This window comes from Astatotilapia calliptera, chromosome 5 (assembly GCF_900246225.1).
Source record: "Astatotilapia calliptera chromosome 5, fAstCal1.2, whole genome shotgun sequence".
NCBI lineage: Eukaryota > Metazoa > Chordata > Actinopteri > Cichliformes > Cichlidae > Astatotilapia > Astatotilapia calliptera.
Genome location: NC_039306.1, coordinates 19,967,004 through 19,991,162, shown reverse-complemented (window position 1 = coordinate 19,991,162; position 24,159 = coordinate 19,967,004). Strand labels below are relative to the sequence as shown.

Below are 24,159 nucleotides of genomic sequence, written 5' to 3'. Positions count from 1 at the left end.
AAATTAAAACAAGCAAGTAGCTTTTTACAATTTTTATTGTTGCTGGAGGCTCTAATACAATATGAGTCATAAGCTTTACAAAATAAAAACAAACAAAAAAAAAAAATACAAAGATTCCCCTCCAAAATGGAAACAAAGGTTTCCACTGTGACACCAAGACAAACTGTGACCCCCAACAAAGACATAATAGGTGAGGATAGAGAAGACGTTAACAGGCTGAACAAAGGGGAAGCAAACTGTCATATTATACAGTGTGTGTGTGTGTGTGTGTGTGAGGGGAGTTGATTATGACGAGGGTGTACCCGGCGATAATAACAGTCCATCCCTATGTTTGAGAAGTTTTCATTTCCACCCTCTGCAGCTCCACAAAGGCTCTCATGCATGTGGACAGAGTGGAAATAAAGTGTAAAAACGTTCTTGCTCACACAGAAAGGCCGCCCTCGTCTTTGCACCGTTTATATCGCCCAGAAGAATAACCACTTGATATACATGGACAGTTTTAATTCTATACAAATATATTTGGGTTGGGTGGGGGGGGTGTCATAGGAAAAAAAAAAGATAGATGCAAGAATATAATTTGATGAACATAATGACACCACTGCCAAGCCTCCACCACCTACTGCACAGTCTGTGTCCTCGTCACAGAGGAAGAGCAGGGCCAGAGTCGCTCGTTACAAATCGACTGAGGACATATCAGCTGTGAGAACATCAGGGATTATTATTAGAGTGACCCTTGAGATTATCATTAACCGTGGTAATACTATCATATTCATAACATGGGAGGGAGGGGGGGAGAGAGAGAGAGGGGCAAAGACAAACAGAGCGTGAGTGAATGGCTTCATGGCAGATGAGATGCATGAAAACAACCAGACAAAAAAAAAGAAAAAAAAAAAGCTAAGCATTTCTCCTTTTTTATTTTTCCACAAATAAACAAGAGTGCAGCACTGAAACAGGCATGGAGGAAGAGACATAAAGAAACAGAGAAAAGATGGCAGGGATGAGGCAGAGAGAGAAACAGAGAGACAGAAGAAAACAACAGTAGCATCTCTAGCTGTTATGTTTGCGTTTGAGCGCCTCCATCAGGTCGACCTTCAGAGCATCCTGCTTTGACTTGTCAGCCAGAGTCTGCACACTCCTGTGTGGAGGAGACACCAAAAAACAAGGTGAGAAAAGTCAGTGGGAGCAAAAAAGAAAAAAAAAAAATCAAACAAGAAAACATCAAAGGGCTCGAAAAAGTTTCTCCAGTGAGACAGAAACACTCGGGCTGTAGGAAATTTATTAGTAACAATTCAAGTCTTCCTCTCTGTGGGGAGACCTTTTTATGTCTCACCACAGAGAGATTTCATATGGTTATGACAACATGTTAGCTGTTTACACACTGCACACATAACCACCCGTTAAAGTCAGTTGTCGTCATGCAGTTGCAGCTTTATTATGACCCTGACAAATTTATATTTTACACTCACCGAACACCAAACCTCTTCAACTGCTCTTTAAAGTAAATACCTAAATGAGCCAATCACATCACAGCAAAGTTGGAATATTTTATAAACCCCTGATCTACCTGCACAACCATCTCTAGGGTTTACAGAGAATAATGAAAAACTAAGAGATAAATAAGACAATTCACAGACTGTTTTGAGGTGACAGGAAGACAACAGTAATTCAAATAACTACTCATTATGACCAAAGTATGCAGAGGAGCATCTCGGAACACACCACAGTCTACCCGAGTACTATTACTGGCAAAGTCCATCCCTTTATAACCACAGTGTACCCATCTTCTGGTGGCTGCTTCCAGCAGAATAACACACCATGTTGCAAAGCTCAAATCATCGCACAATACGTACACAGTCACCAGATCTCAATACAATAGAGCTCCTATAGGTCGTGGTGGTCACATCATGTATGTGCAGCCAGCAAATCTGCAGCAACTGTGTGATGCAATCATGTCAACATGGACCATGCCACAAGACTTCAAGCAAAAAAGTGGTGTCCTACCCAGCAGTAGCAAGGTGCGCCTAATAAAGCCTCCGGGTGAGTGTATGTGAACATATCCACTTATTCTGCCTTCTTCTGAAGATGCCACCCCGTTAATCATCCATTTCCTGTTTTCTTTACAGTGCTGTGCTTTCACACACAGTGTTTTCAGTGCTACACGCTGAGTAAACACGGCATCTTAGAAAAACCTTATTAGGGCAGCAAAGTGCAAAACAACACCCGGGTGAGTCATTTGAATACTCTGACTTGGTTAGTATGCTACTCTGTCAGAAATCAGCTGTTGAACACAAAGATAAACAAAACTTGCAATACAGCCTTTTGATCTTCAACACTACACGATCATTCAAACTTCTAACAGTGCACATACGTAAACAATTTGAGGGGGGAAAAGGTGCTTTCATTTTTTTTCTGTACATATCTTCATTTCCCTTTGAATGTCAGCCTTCACTCTTAACAGCCTGTTCCTGTTTTTACATTTGCTGCTCTACTTCCCCATGAAACCTCTTTCACTGCTGTTCCATCCGATCAAAGACTAACTCTCCCAGCAAATAATGATTAACAGAAACTGTAAGGATCAATTGTCAGTGTTATTGAGGTTATGTCATAAACCTTAAGACAAAGATAGACACACCCACAAAGACAAACTTCTCCATGCTAGGTTGTACCTTTGACCCCTTCTCAATGGAGGTCTGTCGCTGGGTGAGCACCTGTGACAGCTCCTTTTGGAGCTGCCAGTACTTTTGATTGTCACGCAAAGACTCAATAGATCTGGAGCACAGAGGGGAGAGGCAGCAAGGGAGGAGAGGTGACAGAGGGATTAAAGAGGAGGAGAGACACTGATAGTGGAAATGTGGTACAAAGGGCAGCAACAAAAAAGAAGGACAGGAGCAGTTGAGGAAAGGACTGAAATGTTCGAAGCAGTTGTGACAGAACTGTATTGAGTGACTGCGTTTTTTAACAATGAAACACCCATCTCCACGGTGACGCCGTTTAAGTTTAGTACTAATTCAGGACAATGCACAACAAAAACAGTTTATGAAAAAACGCTATGTTGATTCCACATATTTTGTGGACTTGAATGTCACCTACTTTGTAGACAGGCTACTGTAAGCACCATGTTGTTGTGGAAAATGATTAATCTACTGTGAAATGAACTGAAAGCATGTACCACGTAGCCAATGTTTGTGGATTATGAAGAATCGATTTGAAGAATGAAGAACAAGATTTGTTTTGCAGCCGTTTTTTGCGGCCAATAAACAAATGGATCTTGTGTCCTTGGAATAACTGCATCAGCGAGGAATCTTTTGTGGCACCAGCAGTTCCTCTGTGGGCACCGAGAGTTTCACTAACCTGGCTGTCAAAAGGTCTCTACAATCTGTTGAGTCCTGAGCTGCATCAGCTGCTAATGATGATGGCTTAAAAACGTTCAAGGAGTTTGTGACGTAATCGGGTTTGTTCTACACACGGTCAAACCCGCAAGCAGCAGGCAAACGGCTGATTTACACTTGTGCAGTGAATCTTTGCCTACAACATCACGATTGGCCTTCATTCTAGTGTGTTTTGCGAATTACCTTGTGGTCATGTCCAAGTGTTTTATGCGATAGTAATAAACGAAAAAATTGAACTTTTCTGTCTTCTGGGTCTCTGCTCTTTGTTGTGATCAGTGATTGTCCTCTATATTGAGACTGATTATTATTCCTTATAAAGAGACAATTATTATTCTCTTACTGATAAATTCAAACACTGGGGCAAAAAAAAAAAATGCATAGGAGGAATGCAGTAGGCCAATCTCAACAGTTTCAGGATGCTTCAATGCAGCATGTAGTTACATTACCAGAAAGATGCACATCAAATTATGGCGGATGTTACATTGTGGGTTTTCAGAGGGATCTTCGGTTATATCACACGTACGAAAGTATAAAGCCCCTGTAAGCCACTCATTGAAATTGGGGTGAAACACAGCTAAACCTCAGTTACCCACAGTGTTGGTGATTTGAACCACACTTTGGAGCAGTGCTTCCAAAGATCTGCAATTTATAAGCTTGACACAGCGTCAGTATCGAGCGTCCATCTCTAGGCACAGGGAAGGAGCAGGTGTAGTGAAAAGAAGACGAAATGCAGCTGAGACGAGGGGCAGCAAAAGCAGACTCAAATAATCAGATACAGGGTTGAGACTGAAACACAGGAGGTGAGACAACATCTGTCGTCTGAGCTGCTGACTGGAAGTGCTGTGGAAGAAAACATGATCCCATGATGTAGAGAGCTAATGCAGCAGTACCTCAGGCCGTTGACGATGTCCTTGGTCTTCCCAAAGTAGATTTCATTCAGTGTGGAGCGGATCTTATTCTCCATATCCTAGAAAAACAATATGAATGCATTATAACTGCTAGTTCTATTCTTCTATTTGATTCTTAAAAGCTTGACTTCGTGAACATGGAGTTGTGTGACAGCGATGTAAAGTATGACAGGTTTTGTAATGTCCTGTGTAGCGAAGAGATTTTCCTCTGCTGAATGTGAAAAAACAATAAATCAAGAGTGAAGAATGAAGCACTCACCACCACTGTGACTGTGGCTTACTGTCTATGATGCATGTTAAGGATTTTACTTGTGAACTGCTTATGCAAAAAAAAAAAAAAAAAGTCCCCAAAAATATTCCCGCAGAACCTGTTACATGCAAATATACAAAGATATCACAATCGAGATGTCACGAAACTGAAACTGAATCTTATCCATCAACACTACAAAATTTCACACAGCTGCAACAAAGCCATGGCCATTTCAAACCACTTTTTACACTTGTACTCCCTGTATATGCACCCAACACAGGACTCCTATGATTCACTTTCTATCAGCAATGTGAAGTAGCACTGTGGTATGCTAATGCAAAGGCTTCCTCTTAGTCGGTTTCATAACCACTTTTGCGCCGTTTTAAGTCTTTACTTGAACAGCAGTAAGACTGGCAATTGCAAAAAGAGGCATTGCAAGAGAGCAAAACACAAGTAAGCTGCTGGATTAGCTTGTTTATCACATGACTTTTGAAGTCATGCAGAGTCCTGCATAGGAGACTGATTCAGGAGAAACACACTGCAGTCATTTTACGGCTTTTAGCAGTATCGCTGCTTCAGACAAGGAGAGGGAAGGAAATTAAGTCGACGGTTTTACTGACTTCAACGAGGCGGCCGATGTTAGCGATGTGGGGTGAGGACTCTCCAACCGTCTCGTCTTTCTCCATCTGTTTAAAAAACGGAGAAAAAAAGAGATACCACGTTCAGTTAATTAATTCATCCCTATACCATGAGAGGACCAATCAGCCGTTTAGTTCAACACGCTACCTGTCTTGTAAGGCTGCCGCCGAGGTTCATGGTACCGGAGCCAGTTTTCGTTGTCTGGAGCCACAGCATGACAGTGGAGGTGAGTTTGTAGTGAGCGGTACGGCCACTGGACTTCTCCTGTTTGCAAAAACAGAGGCAACAAGCAATTATGCAAAACATGACAACATGTTACCATCCAGAAAAGATAATGGTGCATGTTTGTGAAGCTCTGCTGTGCGTGTGGCACATGGAGCTGAGCGAGGAAAGACAACTACTCGAGCTGCTGTCAACCCGGTCCATTACCGTAAGTGCACTAAAAGCTTAGTTTTAACCCTAAACTCCAGACAGTCATGCAAAAGCATCTTCAATCTGGCAACAGTGTCCTGGATGCTAGAAGCTCTCCTGGCTGACAATGGTACAGCTGCTAAATATCAAACAAGCCTGTAAAATATCAAACAGCTTCATTCATCTGCTTCTCACCTGCACCTCCACCACATGAATGGAGTCCCAGCACCCTTTGATCTTCTTGGATCCATCTCCAGCCTTCTTAATGAGAATAACTCCTGCAAAGCCGTGATCCAAATCCCAGAGGTACACGGAGGAAACCCCACCTTCAAAGTACCTGAATAACACAGACATCAGATGTCACAAGAGGCTGAAACTGACAGGTTATCAAACACTCCACATTAGATTTCTTCTCTGGCACTTACAGGTCTCTGTACTGATCGAAGGCATTGTTTGCCTCAACCTCGAGTTTCCTCAGGCGGGCTGAAGGCATTGCACCGTCTTCAATGGGAGGTTCATACTTATTACTCCACGGGGATCTGAGGAATGAAACATTCAGATTTTAGACAGAGGTATATATTAAATTTAGCTGTTAGAAACATACTTGTGATACTAGTGTTTAAAAGTGAAAACAGTGACCTGCTTGAAGTGAAACCTTAAGCTTGCATTACACAAGCAAAGGTCCAAACATCAAAGGAGGTTAAGTTCACGGTCCTCATATAGGTGAAGCATAAGTTAAAGTATGAAGACATTTTTTTAAAAATTCATTTTATACTTAATTTGATCTTTCTCTCAATGCCCATGATACCGTCATGAACCTCTATCAAATGGGTTGCTGTTACATTGACTTTACATGGTGCAAATTTGTCAAATATTTTGAAAAAATTATAATAAATCAGGTTTAATTCTTGAATTTTTATGTATTAAGCTTTAAATCTAAAACAGAGCTAAATAATGTGCTGGTTTTATTACGATTTTTTTATTAAGACAAACTGAAAAATGTGCGTTCTTGGAAACGTGGACATTTTGTTGCCTTTTAGCGTGACAGACAAAAACTGAAATTTCATTTGTTCTACCTCAGCACTATACTGATTATAACAGACACTGCCTGGCAAAAACAAAACATCAGAACCCGGAGATACCTGAGCAAATGGATAAGAGCCTTGGGAAGAGAGAGGCTCAGGGTGGATGGGAAATAATTTTCATGTGTGGATTGGCCACCACAGAGTCCAGACTTTAACCCCACTGAGAATATTTTGGTTGTGGTAGAGACGATTTTACGCAGTAGTCTGACTCTTCCACCATGATCAAAAGATCTTGGTGAAGAAATGAATGAAACTCTGGATAGAAATATCTTCTGACATTGCTTAAGCTCAACAATCACAGCGAACTTGTGCCACCATTAAAGCTAAAGGCAGCCCAACAAAATATCCCCATTTTTACCCCACAGTCTGCAGCGTATGTTCCTTTGAGTGGGCTAAAATCCAGCTATGACCGCTACCTGTAGGAGTCGCCGTCTCGGTTGTAATCACAGAGCAGATAGTCTTTCCCCACCACTTTGTCTCGTGCGATCTTTAGGGGCTGGTCCACAGAGGAGAGGAGGTCCTCACACAGACTGGGCACCTGGATGCAAACATGGGGAGAAAAAGCTCAGTACATGACCACAGATGATTAATAACAGCAGCTGCAGAGCATCTAAACCCCTCAAACATTTCATAAAGTCTGTTCCGTATGACGTGAGAGTACTCAAGAGACATGAAAGGGTGTTTTGGTAAAATTAGCCTTCCTAGAACAGATACCAGCTTGGAGAGAAGAAAAAAAAAATCACTGATACGTGGAGGAACAGTCTAACAAAACACAGAGGATCACGTCATGTGATCTTCTCATTGTAGATGAAAACATACTTTTAAGTTCTCATCTTTCGCTCACATTCCAGTTTCACCCCATAAGCAGAGGTTACTGAGAGGAGACGGAATAAAATATCATTGGGAAACATAATATCTGCAGGATAAGGGGGTACAAATTAGTTCTCACAGACTGACATGGAGTCCCTTTGCTATGCGTTCCTGCATCAGCGCATAGACACAAAGGAGCGCCTGTTACCCAGGCCAAAAAAAAAGCCCCATACCCCTGAACAAACACACACACACAAACACACGCACGCACACACACCTGGCAGCCTAGACTGGCTGAGACAAGCCAAACAAGGGTGGACAAAATCCAGTGGGAAGAGCATGTAGTGGTGAGGGTGGGGGGTGGTCAGAGAGGAGAAGAGGAGGCGGAAAGAGAGAGGTGATTTCAGATGATTACGTGGAAGAGTTGGCGAAGGGACTGAGCCTAAAGGTGCCTGGCAGCAGAAGTGATGGACAGCTGTGATAATAATCACTAACAACCAGCCACAGTGGTCATAGGGTAAGGAAAGAACAGATGTCCGGGTGGGTGGGGGAGAAGGGTTAAAGGTGAGAGAAGAGGAAGTTGAGCAGGTGGGGAGTCTGGCTGAAAGGGTACGGATATACCCACAAAAATAAGGTGCAATGCAAACAGAGGCACAAGTGTGATTTGATTTGTGTCCAGTTATAACCTGTCAGCTTTAGCTGAGACTGTTGTTAAAATGCGCCGAGTAACTCGACCAACTTCAAATACAGAAAACTGCAGGGGGGGGGGAAGTAATAACTATCACACAAGCAGAAGTTTTTCCTCTTTGGTGTGGCTACTTCCACTCTGAACAAATATGATTAAACCCTTTTTAAAATGCTGAAAATAGTATCAGTTACCCAGATAATACAGTGGTGTGTAGCAAAACTCACTTGTATAATATGAAAATAAATACCACATATAGAGATATGCAAATACTTTAAGACATGCGATTATTTGAAAGACCTTTTCCCAAATCAGACCGACTGACATTTTATGGTAGCTTGATAAAACAAATCCATAATAAATTGTTATTAGCACATTACTAATACTACTATTTATATTCACCAGCCATTTTATTAGGCATAGCCTGGGTTGGACCCTCTTTTGCCTTCCGAAGTCCTTTAATACTTCGTGGCAGAGATTCAACAAGGTGCTGGAAACATATCCTCAGAGATTTTCATCCATACTGACACGACAGCAGTTGACGTGATAGGTGCTGCTTATTTCTCGTGTGTATGTCCATGATGCAAATCTCCTTTTCCACCACATCCCATAGCTGCTCTATTCTTGGACTGAGATCTGATGACTGCAGAGGCCATTTGAATACAGAGCACTCATTGTTATGTTGAAGAAACCAGTCTGAGATGATCTGAGCTCAGTTCCATGGTGTTCTATGTAGCTGGAAGCAGCCATGAGACGATGGGTAAAATGTGGTTATGAAAGGATGGACAAGGTTGGACAGGAAAAATTCTCAGTTAGGCTGTAATTTAAACAACGATCAGTTGGTACAAAGGGGCCTTAAATATGCCAAGATAAACCCCCACACTATTACACCACCACCGACAGCCTGAACTGTTGATACAATGCAGCAAGGGTCCAAGCTTTTATGTTGTTGCAGGAAGTCTGACCCTAACATCTGAATGTTGAAGCAGAAATCAACATTCTTCAGAGCAAGAAATGTTTATCTAGTCTTGTATTGTTAAACTTTGGTGAGCCTGTGTGAACTGTAGCCTCAGTTTCCTGTTCTTAGCTGACAATTAGCACCCAGTGTGGTCTTCTGCTGCTGTAGGTTTAAAAAAAAAAAAAAAAAAAAAAAACATTACACACACCACACACACACAAAAAAAAAAAAAAAAAAATCAGAGCTCCTCTGCAAACCTTTGTTGTAATGAGTAGCTATTTAAGTTCCTAAAGCAGTCTCTTCTCTGACGACTGGAATCAACAAAGTGTCCGTGTAAATAGCTGCTTAGACAGCTGCGTTAACAGGCAGTTGTGGTGTACCTAACAAATTATTCAACCTTAGAAGTAAAAGTTATCTAAAGTTTAATAAGTGACTTGTCCATTCATGGGAAATTTTTAGACTAAATACAGAGACACTCTGGAGAAGAACAGATTTCACTCTCAGTTGTGAATCAGACAGTAACTCACCAGGTCAATGAGGTCACTGAGGTTCTTCTCGATCTGCTGAGGAGGCAGACGCCTCATCAGGTCCAGAGCACAATCCAGCTGCTGGTCATTCTGAAAAACAACCAGCAGAGACAACGGCTTACTGCACTGTAACATTAGATCACAGTTAAAAAATGAATTCAAAACAAAATGTTTGTGCTATAGAGAATAAACAAGACACAGATTGTGTGGGGGTTTTTTAACATTAAACTAACATTGGTGGTCTGCGGGCTTCTCTTGGTCACCACTGAAGAGAGCTAAGTTGTTCCACGAAACTGAAGTGAAACTGAGTGTTAAAACTATGAAAAGTGTCCACTGCAGCGACCGTCTGTACTGCTCATGACGTAGTTTTTCATCGCCTAGATTTCTGCACTCTCTTTTCGAGCGGAGCTCTGCTGTCACTCTTCCCCCTTCTGGCCGACTTTTCAACTAATCTGACCAACGCAAAGCATCATCAGTGCCAAACTAACTGCTGGTTTCTTCAAGGACTGCATCCAAGCATGTTACGTTTCTGCATGTTGCAGATTTGGTACTGTAAGTTCACCACAGCTAACCTTTTACATTTGTTTATTTATAAGGAACCCCATTAGCTTCCACAACAGTGGTTGCTAGTCTTCCTGGGGCCCAAACCAAGTGAAAGGACATTTACAGTATTTGTCTTTTTCTGTGCCAAAAGCACAGCTACTAACAGTTAAAGAGGAAAACTTAGATTTTACAGGCAGTGCTGACTGGAAGGATCACCTGAACTCTTCCTGTAACTTCATCTCTTCCCACAGACACCGAGGCAAGTTTCCAAAGAATTCCTGACATGGTCTTTGTTTTCTGGATGATACACTTTAGCAGCCTGTGTTAACCAAAGTCCGCGGGTTTGTAACACAGAATTTCTTTGAAGGAAATAAACTTAAAAAAAAAAAAAAAACCCAAAAAAACCCAACATACTCAATCAGTCATCCTAAGATCAGCTAACACCTCTTCATGCACTGTAGATTCATCTCAATAATATATTCACGAGAATGGGTTTCTGAATGTCCAACAATGGCGTGCAGGGATGACACATTGCTCCAAAAGCAGATGCTCATGTTAAATAGGGCCAACAAATTATTCAGGGGCCAAAAGGTCAAAAGTTTCAGACAGTTTTTTTTTTTCTATTTGTAGCTGTGCATCATTAAGAAGAGAATAGCATTGTCTTAAAGCACACAGCCTCCATTCATCTGCTGTTAAATCCTTCTGTTTGTGGGGGACAGCCAATCAGAAGAAAGTGAGATGAGCCAAAACAGGTAAATGGCGAATACAAGTCTAATATTGGGGGTTGGGGGAAAAAAGCAGGTTCCATTTAATAAAGAAATGCTCTGCTGTGGTAATTAAAATGTTACTTAAAAGCACAACTTAAAAAAAATGAATCAGCTCTGCAAACTTACAGAGACTCACATTAACTGAGTAGCTGTATTACGCAGAGAAGTATAAATACGCACCCTCATGCTTGAGTAAACAAAGCAACCACACTGTACCCTCATCAGTGTCTCCACCACAGCACGGTAATAAAAGTCCTGCTACATTCTGTACACGGGTACGACTGCAGTTGCCGTGCAGGAAACCCTCACACCCTTGCAGGAAAACCTTTTCCCACACTGCTAGAATACAGACACACAACTTTCCAGCTCAGTAGACTGAACATCTCTCATGATTTGTCATGTGAGCACCTTGCAGAGAGTTGTGAAAAGAAAAGCTTCATTTAGGGTTAGGGGTTATAGTTACAGCACCTCAGTGCACAAGCTTGAAAGTTATCTAGGCTGTGTGGTGGTTCAAGGGTTCGTGTTTGGTTGATTAGTTTCATGTAGGAACAAAGGAGGGGAAGCCTGGTTAAAGAATCATCATCATGGGGCAACAGGAAGTGTGGTAGGGTAGCATTTAAAGGTCAGGTCCACCCTTATCATTCGAGTCAAACTTTTACTTTAGGGTTTAGGTAAAGAGACAGTGCAGTACAGTTTTTATTTGGAATTAACTGCTTACGGGTAATTCAGTTTTTAAGACTCAGCTGTTTACTATACATCTTACGTAGGAACTTCTCCGCTTCTGCAGACTGGGATGTGTTGGGAGACCAAAGGTAAAGCTAGCTGCTTGGACTTTGAATTTGGCCACAGATGAAACTTTCACACATTCAAGTTCTGGCAGGACAGAAACTTTCTAATCCAGTTCCTGCCACACACATACAGATATTCAATGACAAAATCCCTCCCCACCCACCTCCAAACGACCATTATCAACTTTGTCTGAATCACACAAGCTGACAGATTTATGCGACAATAAAATAAGGTGAACAATCGAAGCCTTGAAAATCCTGCACTGATGAAGCCGTCGTGATCAAAGGATCTTCATCTTTTCGCCTGATAAGCGTACAACTACGCTTTGCATCTACACTTCTTCCAAACTCCTAAGGTTTTCTCTTTTCCCCAACCTTGTAATTGGAACCTTTGATTAAGTACTGCAGAGTGAGCCTGCGATGCAATCAATCCCCCACCAAGCTGAGTCAGACAGATGCCTCTCATCTCTCTGTCAATCTGGCTTGTAAGACGATGGCTACAACTTCACAGTAAGGTTAAATCAATACACAGCCTAAAGGTACATTTGGTAGAATGATCAAAAACAGTGCACAGTAGCCATTATCTGCAGAACCAAAGGCACCAAAATCAATTTAGTGTCTTTACTACAGTCCGAACTGAAGTGGACTCATTTCGACTACAGTGTGAAGCAGCAGATCCAGTTGTATTAGCAATAACACATGTTGTTACCTTTATATGTTCCTTTAAAAAAGAAAAGAAAACAATGAAACCTGAAACAGCATCTTGGTCGTGCATCAGGTTTAGGATTAGGGAAATGGAAACCACTACAGTTATCTTTCACTAAGCAAACCATTCAGAACTAAATTAAGAACATGGTGATAACCACAGAGCACTGACATAACATAGCTTTTACCCCCAGGGGGTTTTCTGCCTTAACTATGCAGCGAACAGCAGGATGTTGGAGAAGAGCAGTGGATGGACCGGCCACAACATGAAACTCTGGGGAATGTGCCGGAAATTTTTTTTAAGTGTGTGATAATAAAAAGGACCAAACATGTTTTTCAAGCTTCTCCATAGAAGGTACTGGCTTTGTCGCAAACACTTCCAGCCTGGCTTTATCAGACAATGATCAATGTTTTGACTGCCACTCAGCAATCTAGCTAAACATGTTTCATAATGCCTACTTAAAATCCATTAACATATATGGATTTACTTTACAATTCCTCGATCCTGACATCCATTACAAACAAAAACGTGCTTATGATATGTGTTTGGCGGCCAGAAAACACTGAACATGAAGCGAAAGAGGCTTCTAGAGGTGAGACAATCTAATATCACCACTCAAGTAAAGCCTTAAGAGAGTAAACCTAATAATCCATTACTCATTGCTCCTCAATCCATCCATAAATATTTTTCCTTAAGGTCGACCCGAACGTAACAGAATTTTTTAACGCAGATTTTCCCAGGCCACTTTGTCTCCTCCGAGATGATTTCTGCCTCGTTTCACGTTTCTCTCAACTGAAGGTTCCATCAGACACCTGTGCTTCTTGACACTGTGTTTAACAGCGCTCCTGTCTCCATGTAAACACTAGCTCAGACCAACAAGCCTCAGGGTCAGGGGGGAACGGCGAGGCTGGGCCCGGCAGGATGGATGAGGTGAGGAAGAGGAGAGTAGGCGACTGTGGAAGAAAAACAGCTGCTGTTCCCATTTTTCGAATGCTTTTATAAACAGTGTAAGACAGAGCAAGCCCATTTTACAAGTGGTCAAGTCAAGCATGCATATATATATATATATATATATATATATATATATATACATACACACACACACATATATATATATATGATAAGCACAAATACGGGTCCAGTTAAAGCAAGCCTACTGCTATATGGGCTGAAAACGTAGGAGAATGAGCCAAAATAAGGAATAAGTAAACAGTGAGTGCTGTGTTGGTATGGATTGTTTGGACTGGGTGTAATAGCCTCCTCCAGAGAAACCATTAGCTCAGTCAAGATCAAACTTATAAGGCTGGGAAAATCAGGCTGACAGCTTGTCATGGTTAGGAATAGGAGGAGCGAGCGGTCTTATTTTAGCTACAGGCATCCCGGCGCTTGGCTATTTTAGCCTGTGTGTAAGTGTATGTGCACAGGCGTGTGTGCGTGTGTCAGTGTGTTATATTAGGACCCTTCGCCATTACTATTAACCAACTTGTGTTAAATCCAAAACATCCTGTGCTAACTTTATGCCTACGGGGCATGTAGCCCGGCTAGCTATGAGCTAACTAGCAGGAAGAAACAGCAGTTAGCTTAACCACGAAGCTAATTCATTCTCATCCGGTAGTTCAGCGCAAGTTTTGCCAGCAGTGCAAGTTAAATATGCGTCGATGATTTATATCATCTGCTGCTCCTCTCCGGTTACTACCGTGCGCCTCTAGCCAGCGCTAGCTTAGCTTAGCACCCCCCTCCCTCCAGTTAGCAGCCCCGTCCCCGTCTCTCCCAGCAGCCTGAACGCGGCCCTTACCATGTCTGCGGCGGTCTCAGCTGGGCAGGAGAGAGCACGACTTCACCGATGAGTGTACACCCTAACTTTACTATGGTTTAACAGGTCGCTCCTTTTGTCTCTTGTTGCTTTGATGTTTTTTGAGAGCCGTGATGAAGATGTTTTGTTCGCGTCTCCCTCTCTGAACCCAGCCCTGTCAGCGAAATTCACTTCCTCAACCGGGCTACAGGAAGGAGGCTGCAGTCACAAAAACAGGCCCCGGTTGCATGTCCGGGTCACTCTGGCCTTTCTCTGCAGCAGCCAATAGCGAAGGAGCAAGAAAGGCATTGCCAAGTATGGAAAGAGAGGAGTGGTGTAGTAAATGTGCTGTCAGAGATGGCAGCAGAGGGGGAGTTAAAAAATAAACCCCCAAAACACGGAGACTGCAGGCGGCGGCAAGTTTAACGTATACAGTGTCTCATGAACAAGAAAGCAGATCTTAATTTCTATTTTTCTGTGAGTTATTATGAACTACTTTCTCACTTTTATTTTTGTGCAATTAATCTTAAGTGGTAAGAGCAATTTTATATGTTTTTAAATTAAGTTATATCTTTAAATATTTAATAGTAGTTATTATAAAATAAAATCACTCCTAACTTGTTTTTGTTTTCATGTCATTTGTCTTATTTTATTGCCCTTTGTTCAGTTTAATATAATCTGAATGTTTCTTCAAGTGCATGATAGTGATGGAAGTTAATATATATCTATATGTATGGTAATCGGTTAGTTATTAATGCTAAGGGCACTGCTGTAAAGGCAAGCTGATCACCTTTGATAATTATTACTTGTAATACTGAGAGTTACCGTACTATGCAGAAGTCTCGAGCCACCCATAATTTCTCTATATTTTGCTGGGAAAATTAAAAATATATGCAGCTATTCATTGAAACTGAGTTTCAGCTTATATACTGATACAGTATATAAGGCAAAAACTGAGTTTGTGCTCTTCTGACGAGCTTGAAAGTCAATATTTGGTATGACCAACTTTATATTTCAGCACAGTCTGAACTCTCTTAGGCAAGCTTTCTTGTTATTTCTTTAAGCAGTCTTCAGGGATAGTTCTCGGGGCTTCTTGAAGGACATTCAACTCAGTGTGTTTGGAGTAATTGTCATACAGAAAAGTATATACTGTATATACTCACAACAGCCTGAACCCAAAATTTCAAATTTGGATTTATCACCCCTTCAGACCTACTGCCACTGATTTTCAGTCCAGTTCTTGTATAATTAGTCACACTGCAACCCTTTGTCCCTGTTTCCCTTCCTTAAGACTGACTTCTTGACAGCCACGCTTCCACTAAGACCATTTCTGATGAGGCTTCAGTGAACAGTAGATGGATCCAGTGAAGGGCCAGATGCATCGCTCTTATTTCTTTTTTGTTTTTGTTTCTTTATGTGTGACAAGCTGCTAGCAACAAAGTGCCTAAAGATGTAATTTAAAATCAGTACTTTGCTAAGTTGTCTGTTGTCTGTAGACACAATACTGGTTCGTCCCAGTGTTGTGTCTTCGGAATCATTCAAGCATAAGAGTCCTTCCCTTATGCTTGACTGATTCATAGGTCAGTGATAAGTGGCTTAACAAAGAAAATAAACATCACCCTGAAAAAACTAGACTGAAAATGAGTGAAAAAGCAGCCAGTGTCCAAAGAAAAACTTTGAAAGACCTTCAGAAAGCCTGGAGAGCTATTGGTCAAGAACACTTTAAAAAATGTATAAGAAAGTCTGTGTCTCCAAGGAAACAAAATATAAAGAAACCGGGGGCGGGTCAAGACTTTTGCGTATAATGACATTATGCCAACTAGGTTCTCCCCTAGAAAGAAGCTGCGTACATCCTATTTTGTTTGCAAATTAGAAACCTGCCTGCAAACTTCACTAACATCTGTATATTACTGAGTGTTTGGAACAGCTCCACTTCCAGCATAAACAATCAGTGTTACACACAGGGTGTTTCTGAGAAAATAAAATAAGAAAAAAGGCTAAATTCTTACTTAACACATAGCATATTTAATCACACGGGCAACCAATTTCAGTGGCAACTTTGTTTATTTCTTTTAATTGTGGTTGCATTAAACTGAAAACCCTGGCCTGCACACATCTGATGTGCAACACTTTGTGAATGCATGCAGAATTTCCTGCACACATATGCGTTTGGGCGAGATGACTAATCAACTAATCAAAGTGGAAGTTTTAAGGTAAGGTCAAATATAACCCAGAAAAAATGTCTTCATCATTTACAGATGTCTCAGTGATTACTCAGAGGTTAATAATTTGGACTGTTTACATCATAGCAAATATGCTGCAACATGAAGCCGGATACAAACTCTTAGTAACATTTTCTCAAATACAGTGTTTGTGTCTAACTGAATGATTAAGAAATCAAAAAGTCAAAGGTCAAATGTAGTTATATAGCACTTTTGAAACAACAGAGCTGATCAAAGTGCTGCACTTTAAAAGTATATAGTATTTATATAGATAAACTACAATAATATCCATAAAATTTGAGCACAATACCCAACATTAAAAGACAATAGAATAAAAAATAATAATAAATTGCATTTGTCTAAAAGAATGTCACACTGGAGCCCAACGCCAAGGAGAACAAATGCATTTCTAATAACAACTTAAATGTGTTTACTGTCTGAGCTGTGTGGATTTTGAGAGGTATTGTATAGACCTGGTGCTGTTGCTGCAAAAGCTCGATCACCTCTCTGTTTTAAGTTTGCATAGGAGGAACTGGTTAGACGACGTCTGAGCTCTTATAATTGTGTGAATGTGAAGCAGCTCTGACAGATACAAAGATGCCAGTCCATTTAAAGCTTTAAATGTGAGTAATAAAATATAAAAATCAATTCCAATGAAGGGAGCCAATGAAGAAATGGCAGGCCCAGTGTGCTGGGTTCAAGTTTTTTAATACCAGTATAAGGTGAGCTGGTGAATTCTGGACTAACTGAAGGATATATGATTGTTGTATACCAAAATCCAGGGAATTACAGTAGTCCAGGCGGGAAGTGATTAAAAAGCACGAATAACTTTTTCCAGGTCCTTCTGTGGGAGATAAGGCTTTACCTCAGGCATGAAGCTAACTTTAGTGACAGCCCTTATTGTAGATCAATTAATAAAACAAAACAAAAACCACGCCAAGTAATTACAATTTAAAGTTGTAATTTTAATTTCATAAAAGCTAAAAAGAAGAAAACGCATGAAAAGATAAAGGAAAGTGAATGGCAAAAGCCGGAATACTGACGTGTTATTACCGGACAACACATACACTGAAGGAGCCGTGAAGGAATGAGTCATGTGACTTCATGCTTTTCTCGCGAGATCTTCCTGACTGCAGAAAACATGGCAGACGAACACGCGCGGAAGTGGGACCGCTGCCTTGCTGACACAGCGGTGAAAACAGGTTAATTTCTTTTTATACACGCAGTGTAATTGTTTGCTGCTCTTATTAAACACTTGGCTGTGTGTGAAACCTGGAGAATAAGGCGCACTACAGGTCAGAGCCGAGCGAGAAGTCATTTTAGCTGGACCTTAGTGTGACACTAAGGTCAAAGTTGTCTGCTGTACAGATGAAACTTAATATTTGTTAACTCTGTAGTATTATATCATAAAAAAGCAGACATAGCCACGAGGTGGAAGTTATTACCTGTGTTTGAGTGGGAAAGTGTGCGAAGTCACGCCCTAAAGCAGATTAATTTATCTGTTTTTGGACTCTCTTGATCTACCTGCCCTTTCTCCACTACTTGCAGCCTTAATCAGTATCTTACAGCGATTATAAGGACCGAATAATTTATTTTAGTTATAAAACCAAGCAATGTCTGCAGTTGCAGAAGGGATATACAAACTAATAAAAACTAATAAAAATGTTTTAAATGAAATTAAAACAACCTAAAACAATTCTGCGAACCTGGGAAATAACTAACTAAAAGAAAACAAAACAAAAACGAAGCGGCAATATCCTTATTTATATTACTTGTTAGTTTACTTAAACAAAACTTCTCACAGCTTTCCTGACGAGGCTTTGATGGATCAGTTTATTGAGACTCTGGGTGTCTACAACACTGTCAGTCAACAACTTACAGAAAGTGTATTTTTTTTATGTAATTCCTGCACTGATTTTCTGCTATACACTAATAATAAATTTTTTAAATTAAATTAAAAAAATAACAGGAAAAATAATAAAAACAAAACTGACACAAGAAAGCCTGCTCTGGAAACTGAGAGTAAACTTAAAGAAAAAACAAAGGGACATTTTTAAAAAGAACCTGTTAAAATACCAAGTTTTTTTTATGGTCATTCTGTCAGATAACAACCAAATAACAATTTTGTTTGGTTTATTTGGTTTTGTAAATGCTAGTTAACAATCTATCAGTGTCTTTTTTTCACACCTTAAATATCTATTTATATGACAATAACATAGTTGTTTATCACAGTTAATCTAAGTACAGGTTTGTGACATCAGTGTCTGTATACAAACATTTAAAGTTGTAATCTGTAGGGAGCAGATAACATTTATTTTTTGTATATACGTTTGATATAAATCTTAATATGAACACCTCATTTCTTTGCCTCTGTGTTTTTTGCATGTACACCTGGTTTATTGCACTGCTGTTTTTTGTTGTTTTTTATTTTTCCGTTGTCAGGCTATATGGGCTCTGTTCTATTTATTTATTTTTTAATTTATTTTCTCCGCTGCTTTGCTAAGACTACTGTAATCTGCGCTTTACGTCAGGCTCGCTGAAAAGAAGAGGTGTAATCAGGTGACCTTTGAACTAGTTTTACTGGTTTTTATTCATTTTTTGAACTTGAATCTTTATTCACACCAGGCATTCATTTGGCAGTTAAAGTTTACGCAAAAATCAAAAACAGATGTTTTAAGAATTTCATATTTGTAGTGTAAAGATGTTTGTAAAGATTTTTTTTCTTCTTTTTTTGAATGAAGAAAAATGTTGGCATGCAGTTCAGAGTAAAAAGGGGGAAAAGTCTCATTTTTAGTTCACTGTTTTGCGAGCTAATTGTTAAAACAATTTTATGTAATTTTGTTTAATATTATTTATTTTAATTAGATAAATTTAGCCCATTATTAGCAGGAAGTGAAGCACTGAGAGAAGAGCGTGAATGAGCAAGTCTTTCTTCTACTTGTTGACTTAACAAAAGCTTCATTTTTCACCATTATCTCTTTGATATTTAATATCCATAAATGTCATGGCAAAATAACAATACACAGTATTGAACAGTTTGCAGCAGACAGGCTTAAATTGCCAGAACCATCAGTTATGCAACAACACAAGCAGGGATTTCTTTCACAGTGAGAGCATTATTGAAATTTATAGATGTTTTACTTTCTTCGCTGGGCTCTGGCCCTCAGTGAAAGTCACTGCTGGTGAACCACCAGTGAGTTACAGTGAGCACACCGCCATGGGGTCTTCTGTGGTATCCTGTTCAGTGTTGGTCCAGCACTAAAACACTTAGACTGGCAAAACATCTGTTCAAAGATACACCTAATGACGTCAGTCTTAGCACAATAAAATGTGTAATCTTGCTGGGAGGAAAACATCTGCATCGTGGCACTGCTTCGTGCTCAGTGGAGCAAATTGCCAGCTGTGCCAAGGTGTGTCTGGTAGCCAGAGAAACACTGCAGTACATGCTCTGCTCAGGGGGTTGTTAAAAAAATAGCTTGGCTGATCCTACATTTATATTCATTCAAGCTTATGTGTTTATCCTATCCTTGATGTGTTAAGAACTCCCAGGATTTTAATAAAGCGAGACATAATGCTATTTTTTTTCTCACAGCTTCAGAATATTTAGATAATCTGTTGCATGATTTAAAATAATGTTTGCTTCAAAATAAAAGTAGAGAGTGGGAACTGTGACTCAAAATGTAGCTAAAGATCACATTTTTCTTACAGCTGTGATGAAAACAAGTTGAATAAATCAAGCTCTTTTTATAAAGGGACTGAGTTTCATGTAGAGTGGTGTTAAGAAAAGAGCCGTCATCCTCTTCATAGTCAGGAAAAACGGTGTTTACCGGACATGAAGTATTTAATTTGAGGAACTTGTAAACAATGCTAATGAGAACAGCCATTAATAGTGAATATTCATGTCATTTCTAGAAACACTATCACATTGTTGGAACAAGAAGACTTATGTGTGCATGCAGCTATTTAAAAGTGATTCAGCATAAATACATTTTATAAATGCTTCATTTCAAACTAAACCCCTAAATATCCAACCGATGCTTATTTTGCCAGGGGTGCTTTTGTGTTCCCTACCACTACATTTTGCATACTTTAAAAAAAAATGTTTGTCTGTCTTCTGATCCATAAAGGTTGGTTAAAACTTTATATAATAGACTGCTCATGGTTGGTGCCTCAACACATGTCCGTGCACCCTCAGCTTTAGCTGTTAAAGACGCGAGTCCGCACCGTTGCAGTTTAAGAGGCGCTACTTTAGCCCCGTTCTCACTGATTGAGACGGGCTGTAACTGTGGTTGTTAAGATTTCAACTGTGCATTTCCAAGCTGCTGTTTTTCTGAACTCGTCTCCCAAAGAAGGTTTTATGTAATTATGGTACATCTAGATATGGCCACAATGACACAGATTCAACCATAAATGAGCCACAGCTTCACCTTTTTTAACCAGAAAGAGCAGATACAGCTGTGCTGACAACCAGCAGCTGTGCACTCTCCAAGATTGGTCTTTTTAGAAAGAGTGTTGAGTAAGAAAAGCGTCAAACTGTTCCTGCTTTCTGTTGTATTTACAGAGCACTTTACTATTATAACCGGACTGCTTGGGTCAGCGGGAATGCAAAAACTATTATATGCGTATAAAGTATTGTGCAGGACGGCAAAACTATTACAGAAAAAAATTCACTCAGCAATCCTTCAGGAGCTCTTGGGTATTTTTTCCCTCTAGGTGTCGACTTGTTTGTAGAGCCTTATTTTCATTGTTGCATCATCTGTAGTTTAAGGTCTTCGGTCGTCTGTCACACACTTCTAAGATTATTTGCATTTTTTCCATGAATCCATGAATCTGAATATGAACAAGACTTGCGAGTCCACAGTCTTGCTTGCTAACGCTGAGACAGTCTTTTGTCTGTCCTGGCTGTCTATCCAATAGTTGTTTTAAATATTCCAGTTGTAATCCGAGTGGTAGACTTTGCTAACACTGTCATGTGAACCAGATGAATGTGGGAATCTGTGTCTCACTTCTTGCTGCAGAATGCATCTCCTGTGCAAACAGATTTCCTCCCGACTTTGTTTACGCCGGGCTATTTGGAACTGCGCGTCTCATTTTGGGCGAGTTTGATTCAAAGACGTCTGCTTTCTGCGTTATGTTTAAATCGACTAATTCATGTTTGCACGTTTGTCTAGTGATGCCAGGCTGTGCTATCCCTAAACGCACCCCATCAGCCAGGCTGAAAGCTGGAAACACAAGTGGTCTGTCCAGAGTAGAGCTGCAGAATAAAAAGAAAATATTGTTACAATTTCACATTGTTATGACCTTGTCATGTTTGGCAGAGTAATCTCTTTAGTTAAAGCAGAGCAGATCCTCAACAGTGGCCTCTGTCCAAACACACTGAATCATCATTAGTTCTAAAAGGAAACTATGCACTCAAAATCATCTTAAAATTGCAGTGTTGCAATGCAACAATATTTGCCAGGGGTATACGACTCGAGTTGTAATTGAACTAAATTCAGTAAATCGGGGTAATTAAAAGTGACTTATTGATACCATTTGCAGAAAATACTTCAGCTAATGATTAAATGAATAGCAACCCAATTAACAGGCTCTGGACTTGATTTGCTGGCAAAGCACGTGGAGTATTTTCAGCCCTGTGGGTTGTGTATTTCATTCTTCTCCAGCACAAATGTTTTTGTTATAATCCACCCCTCCTTTGGAGATGTCAAGACAAAAGGAAAGATGCCAAAATGAGATGTTGATCTGCCCTCAGTTTCTGCCAGTGCTTTTACTGTATTACAGTCAGTGGAAAATCAAGAGGCTTCAAAATATGCTCTGGCTGGAGAGCAAAGGAAGACTGTGGCTGTAATAGACGGCAAATCTTAACTTCATCTAAATCTTTGCTTGAAATGGAAGCAGAAGGAATGATTTATTGTTGATGTGTGCTGATAAAGAGGATGAGCAAAGTCTTTTGTGGTCTTGTTTGACATTTGTAAGCTGTGTAATGGGGAACAGTCTTAGGGTTCTGGTTCAGCCGCACTGGTCATGCTGCATAGCTCTCTGAATCCAATTAGGAGTCGGAGGGGCCCAAATGGCTGTTTTTATGTGCTTTCTGTGCTGGCTGGCCTGCTGTTGGGTGTGGTGTGGCCTGCAGCGAGGTGAAGTTAAACGCACAAACACATTCCTCCTCAAGATCCCACTCTGGACTCAGGAGTTCGAGCAACTTTTGGCAATCTCTCTGCGCACCCACTGACCTCTCACCTCTCCTGCTCTCTGCGTTTCTCCTCTTTGGATTGGTTCCCCCTCTCCTAAACCCCTTTTACGCTTTGCTTTCTTTCTAAGTTGTTTTCTGTGTTTTCTTTTTTCTTTCCTCCCCTTTATTCCTGTCTTTTGCTCATTAGTTTAGTCTTGCTAAGTGGCGCTACCTTCCAACTTCTGCACCAAATATTCGCTCATTACAGCCGACCAGATTTTTAGCTGGCCAGTTTTCACGCTGGATGGGAGATGATCACATTACCTCAGTAATAAAGTCAAATCAATAGGAGGTAGTTTAATAAAACCACTAATAATTCTCTCTCTTTGCAGTAACGGGCCTCGGTGTTGGCATTGTGTTCTCGCTCATTGTCTTTAAACGTAAGTATTATTTCAGAAAACCCTCCTTTTCCTTTCTTTTCTTTTCTTAGTAAGCCATCCAACAGGGATTATTTTTCTCCGCTAGGTCGCGCGTGGCCTTTGTCATTTGGTTCAGGCTTGGGACTGGGCATGGGCTACAGCAACTGCCAGCATGACTTTAGGTCACCATATCTGATTCATGGTCGCATGGTTAAGGTAAGCGCACAGTGTAATTTTCATTGTTTATCAGAGGTCTGTGACACACGATCACATCATGCTGCATGACTCCTCTGTGTTCATTTTTCAGGACCAGTAATGAAGGACTGAAGATGACGAGGGCTTTCTCATCTGTTTATTGTAATGCTTGTTTTTGGGGGGGGATTGAGTTTTTTGGTTGGTTTTTTGCTGCACTGGTATTAATCTGCAATGATGCCCACACTGTGTTTATAAAACATTAAATATATATTTAATAAAGTCATTGTGGGAAAAAGCTTTGTCTCCTCGGTTTTTCTGTGCGAATGTTCGAGAAGAATGAAGTGTGGTTTGGGGGTGGGAGGTAATTTTGTGTGTTAATGAGCTGGGAGACTCGAGCTCCTGCTGTTTTGGAATGAGGGCCAGGTTCAGCATCTGCAGCCCTCTCGGAGAGTGGGAGGATGAAAAGTTGTGCAGAATGGTGAAATAAAGGGGATCAACTGTTAGATGAACAAACCCGAGCACTGACAGGAGAAAAATCGGAAAGAAGCTATGTTTGCATTCACATATCAGCCGCTAGTTTATGTCATGGATGCCTATATCTCTTTCTGATATCGAGAAGAAAGAAACCCAGTCTGGTTTTTATTCATAGTAGACCAAACAGGCTGCGGCCTGCTGTGGAGCCCTGTTTTGGGTTGCTTGCTATGACTGTGACAGTTTTCATCAGAGATTAGGAGAAAACATACTGGGAGGAATCTCTTCTATCCTGTGTATTCATTGGCTGCATGTCTGCTTGGCGAGATTGTTGTGAGTGTGATTGATCACTAATGTGTGGTTTTGCGGGCTGCTGGGAGAGAAGAGAAATTGTTTGTGTGAGCGTGTGCACATGCACACGT

At 40.5% G+C, this 24,159-nt stretch overlaps 2 protein-coding genes across 3 annotated transcripts; one reads left to right on the top strand and one right to left on the bottom strand.

The window, feature by feature from the left end:
- Nucleotides 1-17: 17 nt before the first annotated feature.
- On the bottom strand, nt 18-14,543 carry capzb (capping actin protein of muscle Z-line subunit beta). Of its 2 annotated transcripts, XM_026167917.1 has the most exons (10): nt 14,262-14,543; nt 9,663-9,752; nt 7,099-7,220; nt 6,023-6,136; nt 5,793-5,934; nt 5,334-5,450; nt 5,168-5,233; nt 4,280-4,356; nt 2,667-2,769; nt 1,038-1,135 (listed from the first exon to the last, which is right to left on the bottom strand). In XM_026167917.1, the coding sequence occupies exons 1-10, from the start codon at nt 14,262-14,264 to the stop codon at nt 1,115-1,117; spliced, it is 855 nt and encodes a 284-aa protein (XP_026023702.1). In that variant the 5' UTR covers nt 14,265-14,543; the 3' UTR covers nt 1,038-1,114. The 2 variants fall into 2 exon arrangements, with proteins under 2 accessions (XP_026023704.1, XP_026023702.1); XM_026167919.1 differs by lacking the exon at nt 2,667-2,769 and having other exon boundaries at nt 18-1,135; nt 14,262-14,541.
- A 3,022-nt stretch (nt 14,544-17,565) lies between these two features.
- Nucleotides 17,566-23,562, top strand: LOC113022474 (MICOS complex subunit Mic10-like). The gene is made up of 4 exons (XM_026167915.1): nt 17,566-17,682; nt 23,045-23,092; nt 23,178-23,287; nt 23,379-23,562. Exons 1-4 carry the CDS (start codon nt 17,568-17,570, stop codon nt 23,385-23,387), a joined length of 282 nt encoding a protein of 93 aa, XP_026023700.1. The 5' UTR covers nt 17,566-17,567; the 3' UTR covers nt 23,388-23,562.
- Nucleotides 23,563-24,159: the final 597 nt, after the last annotated feature.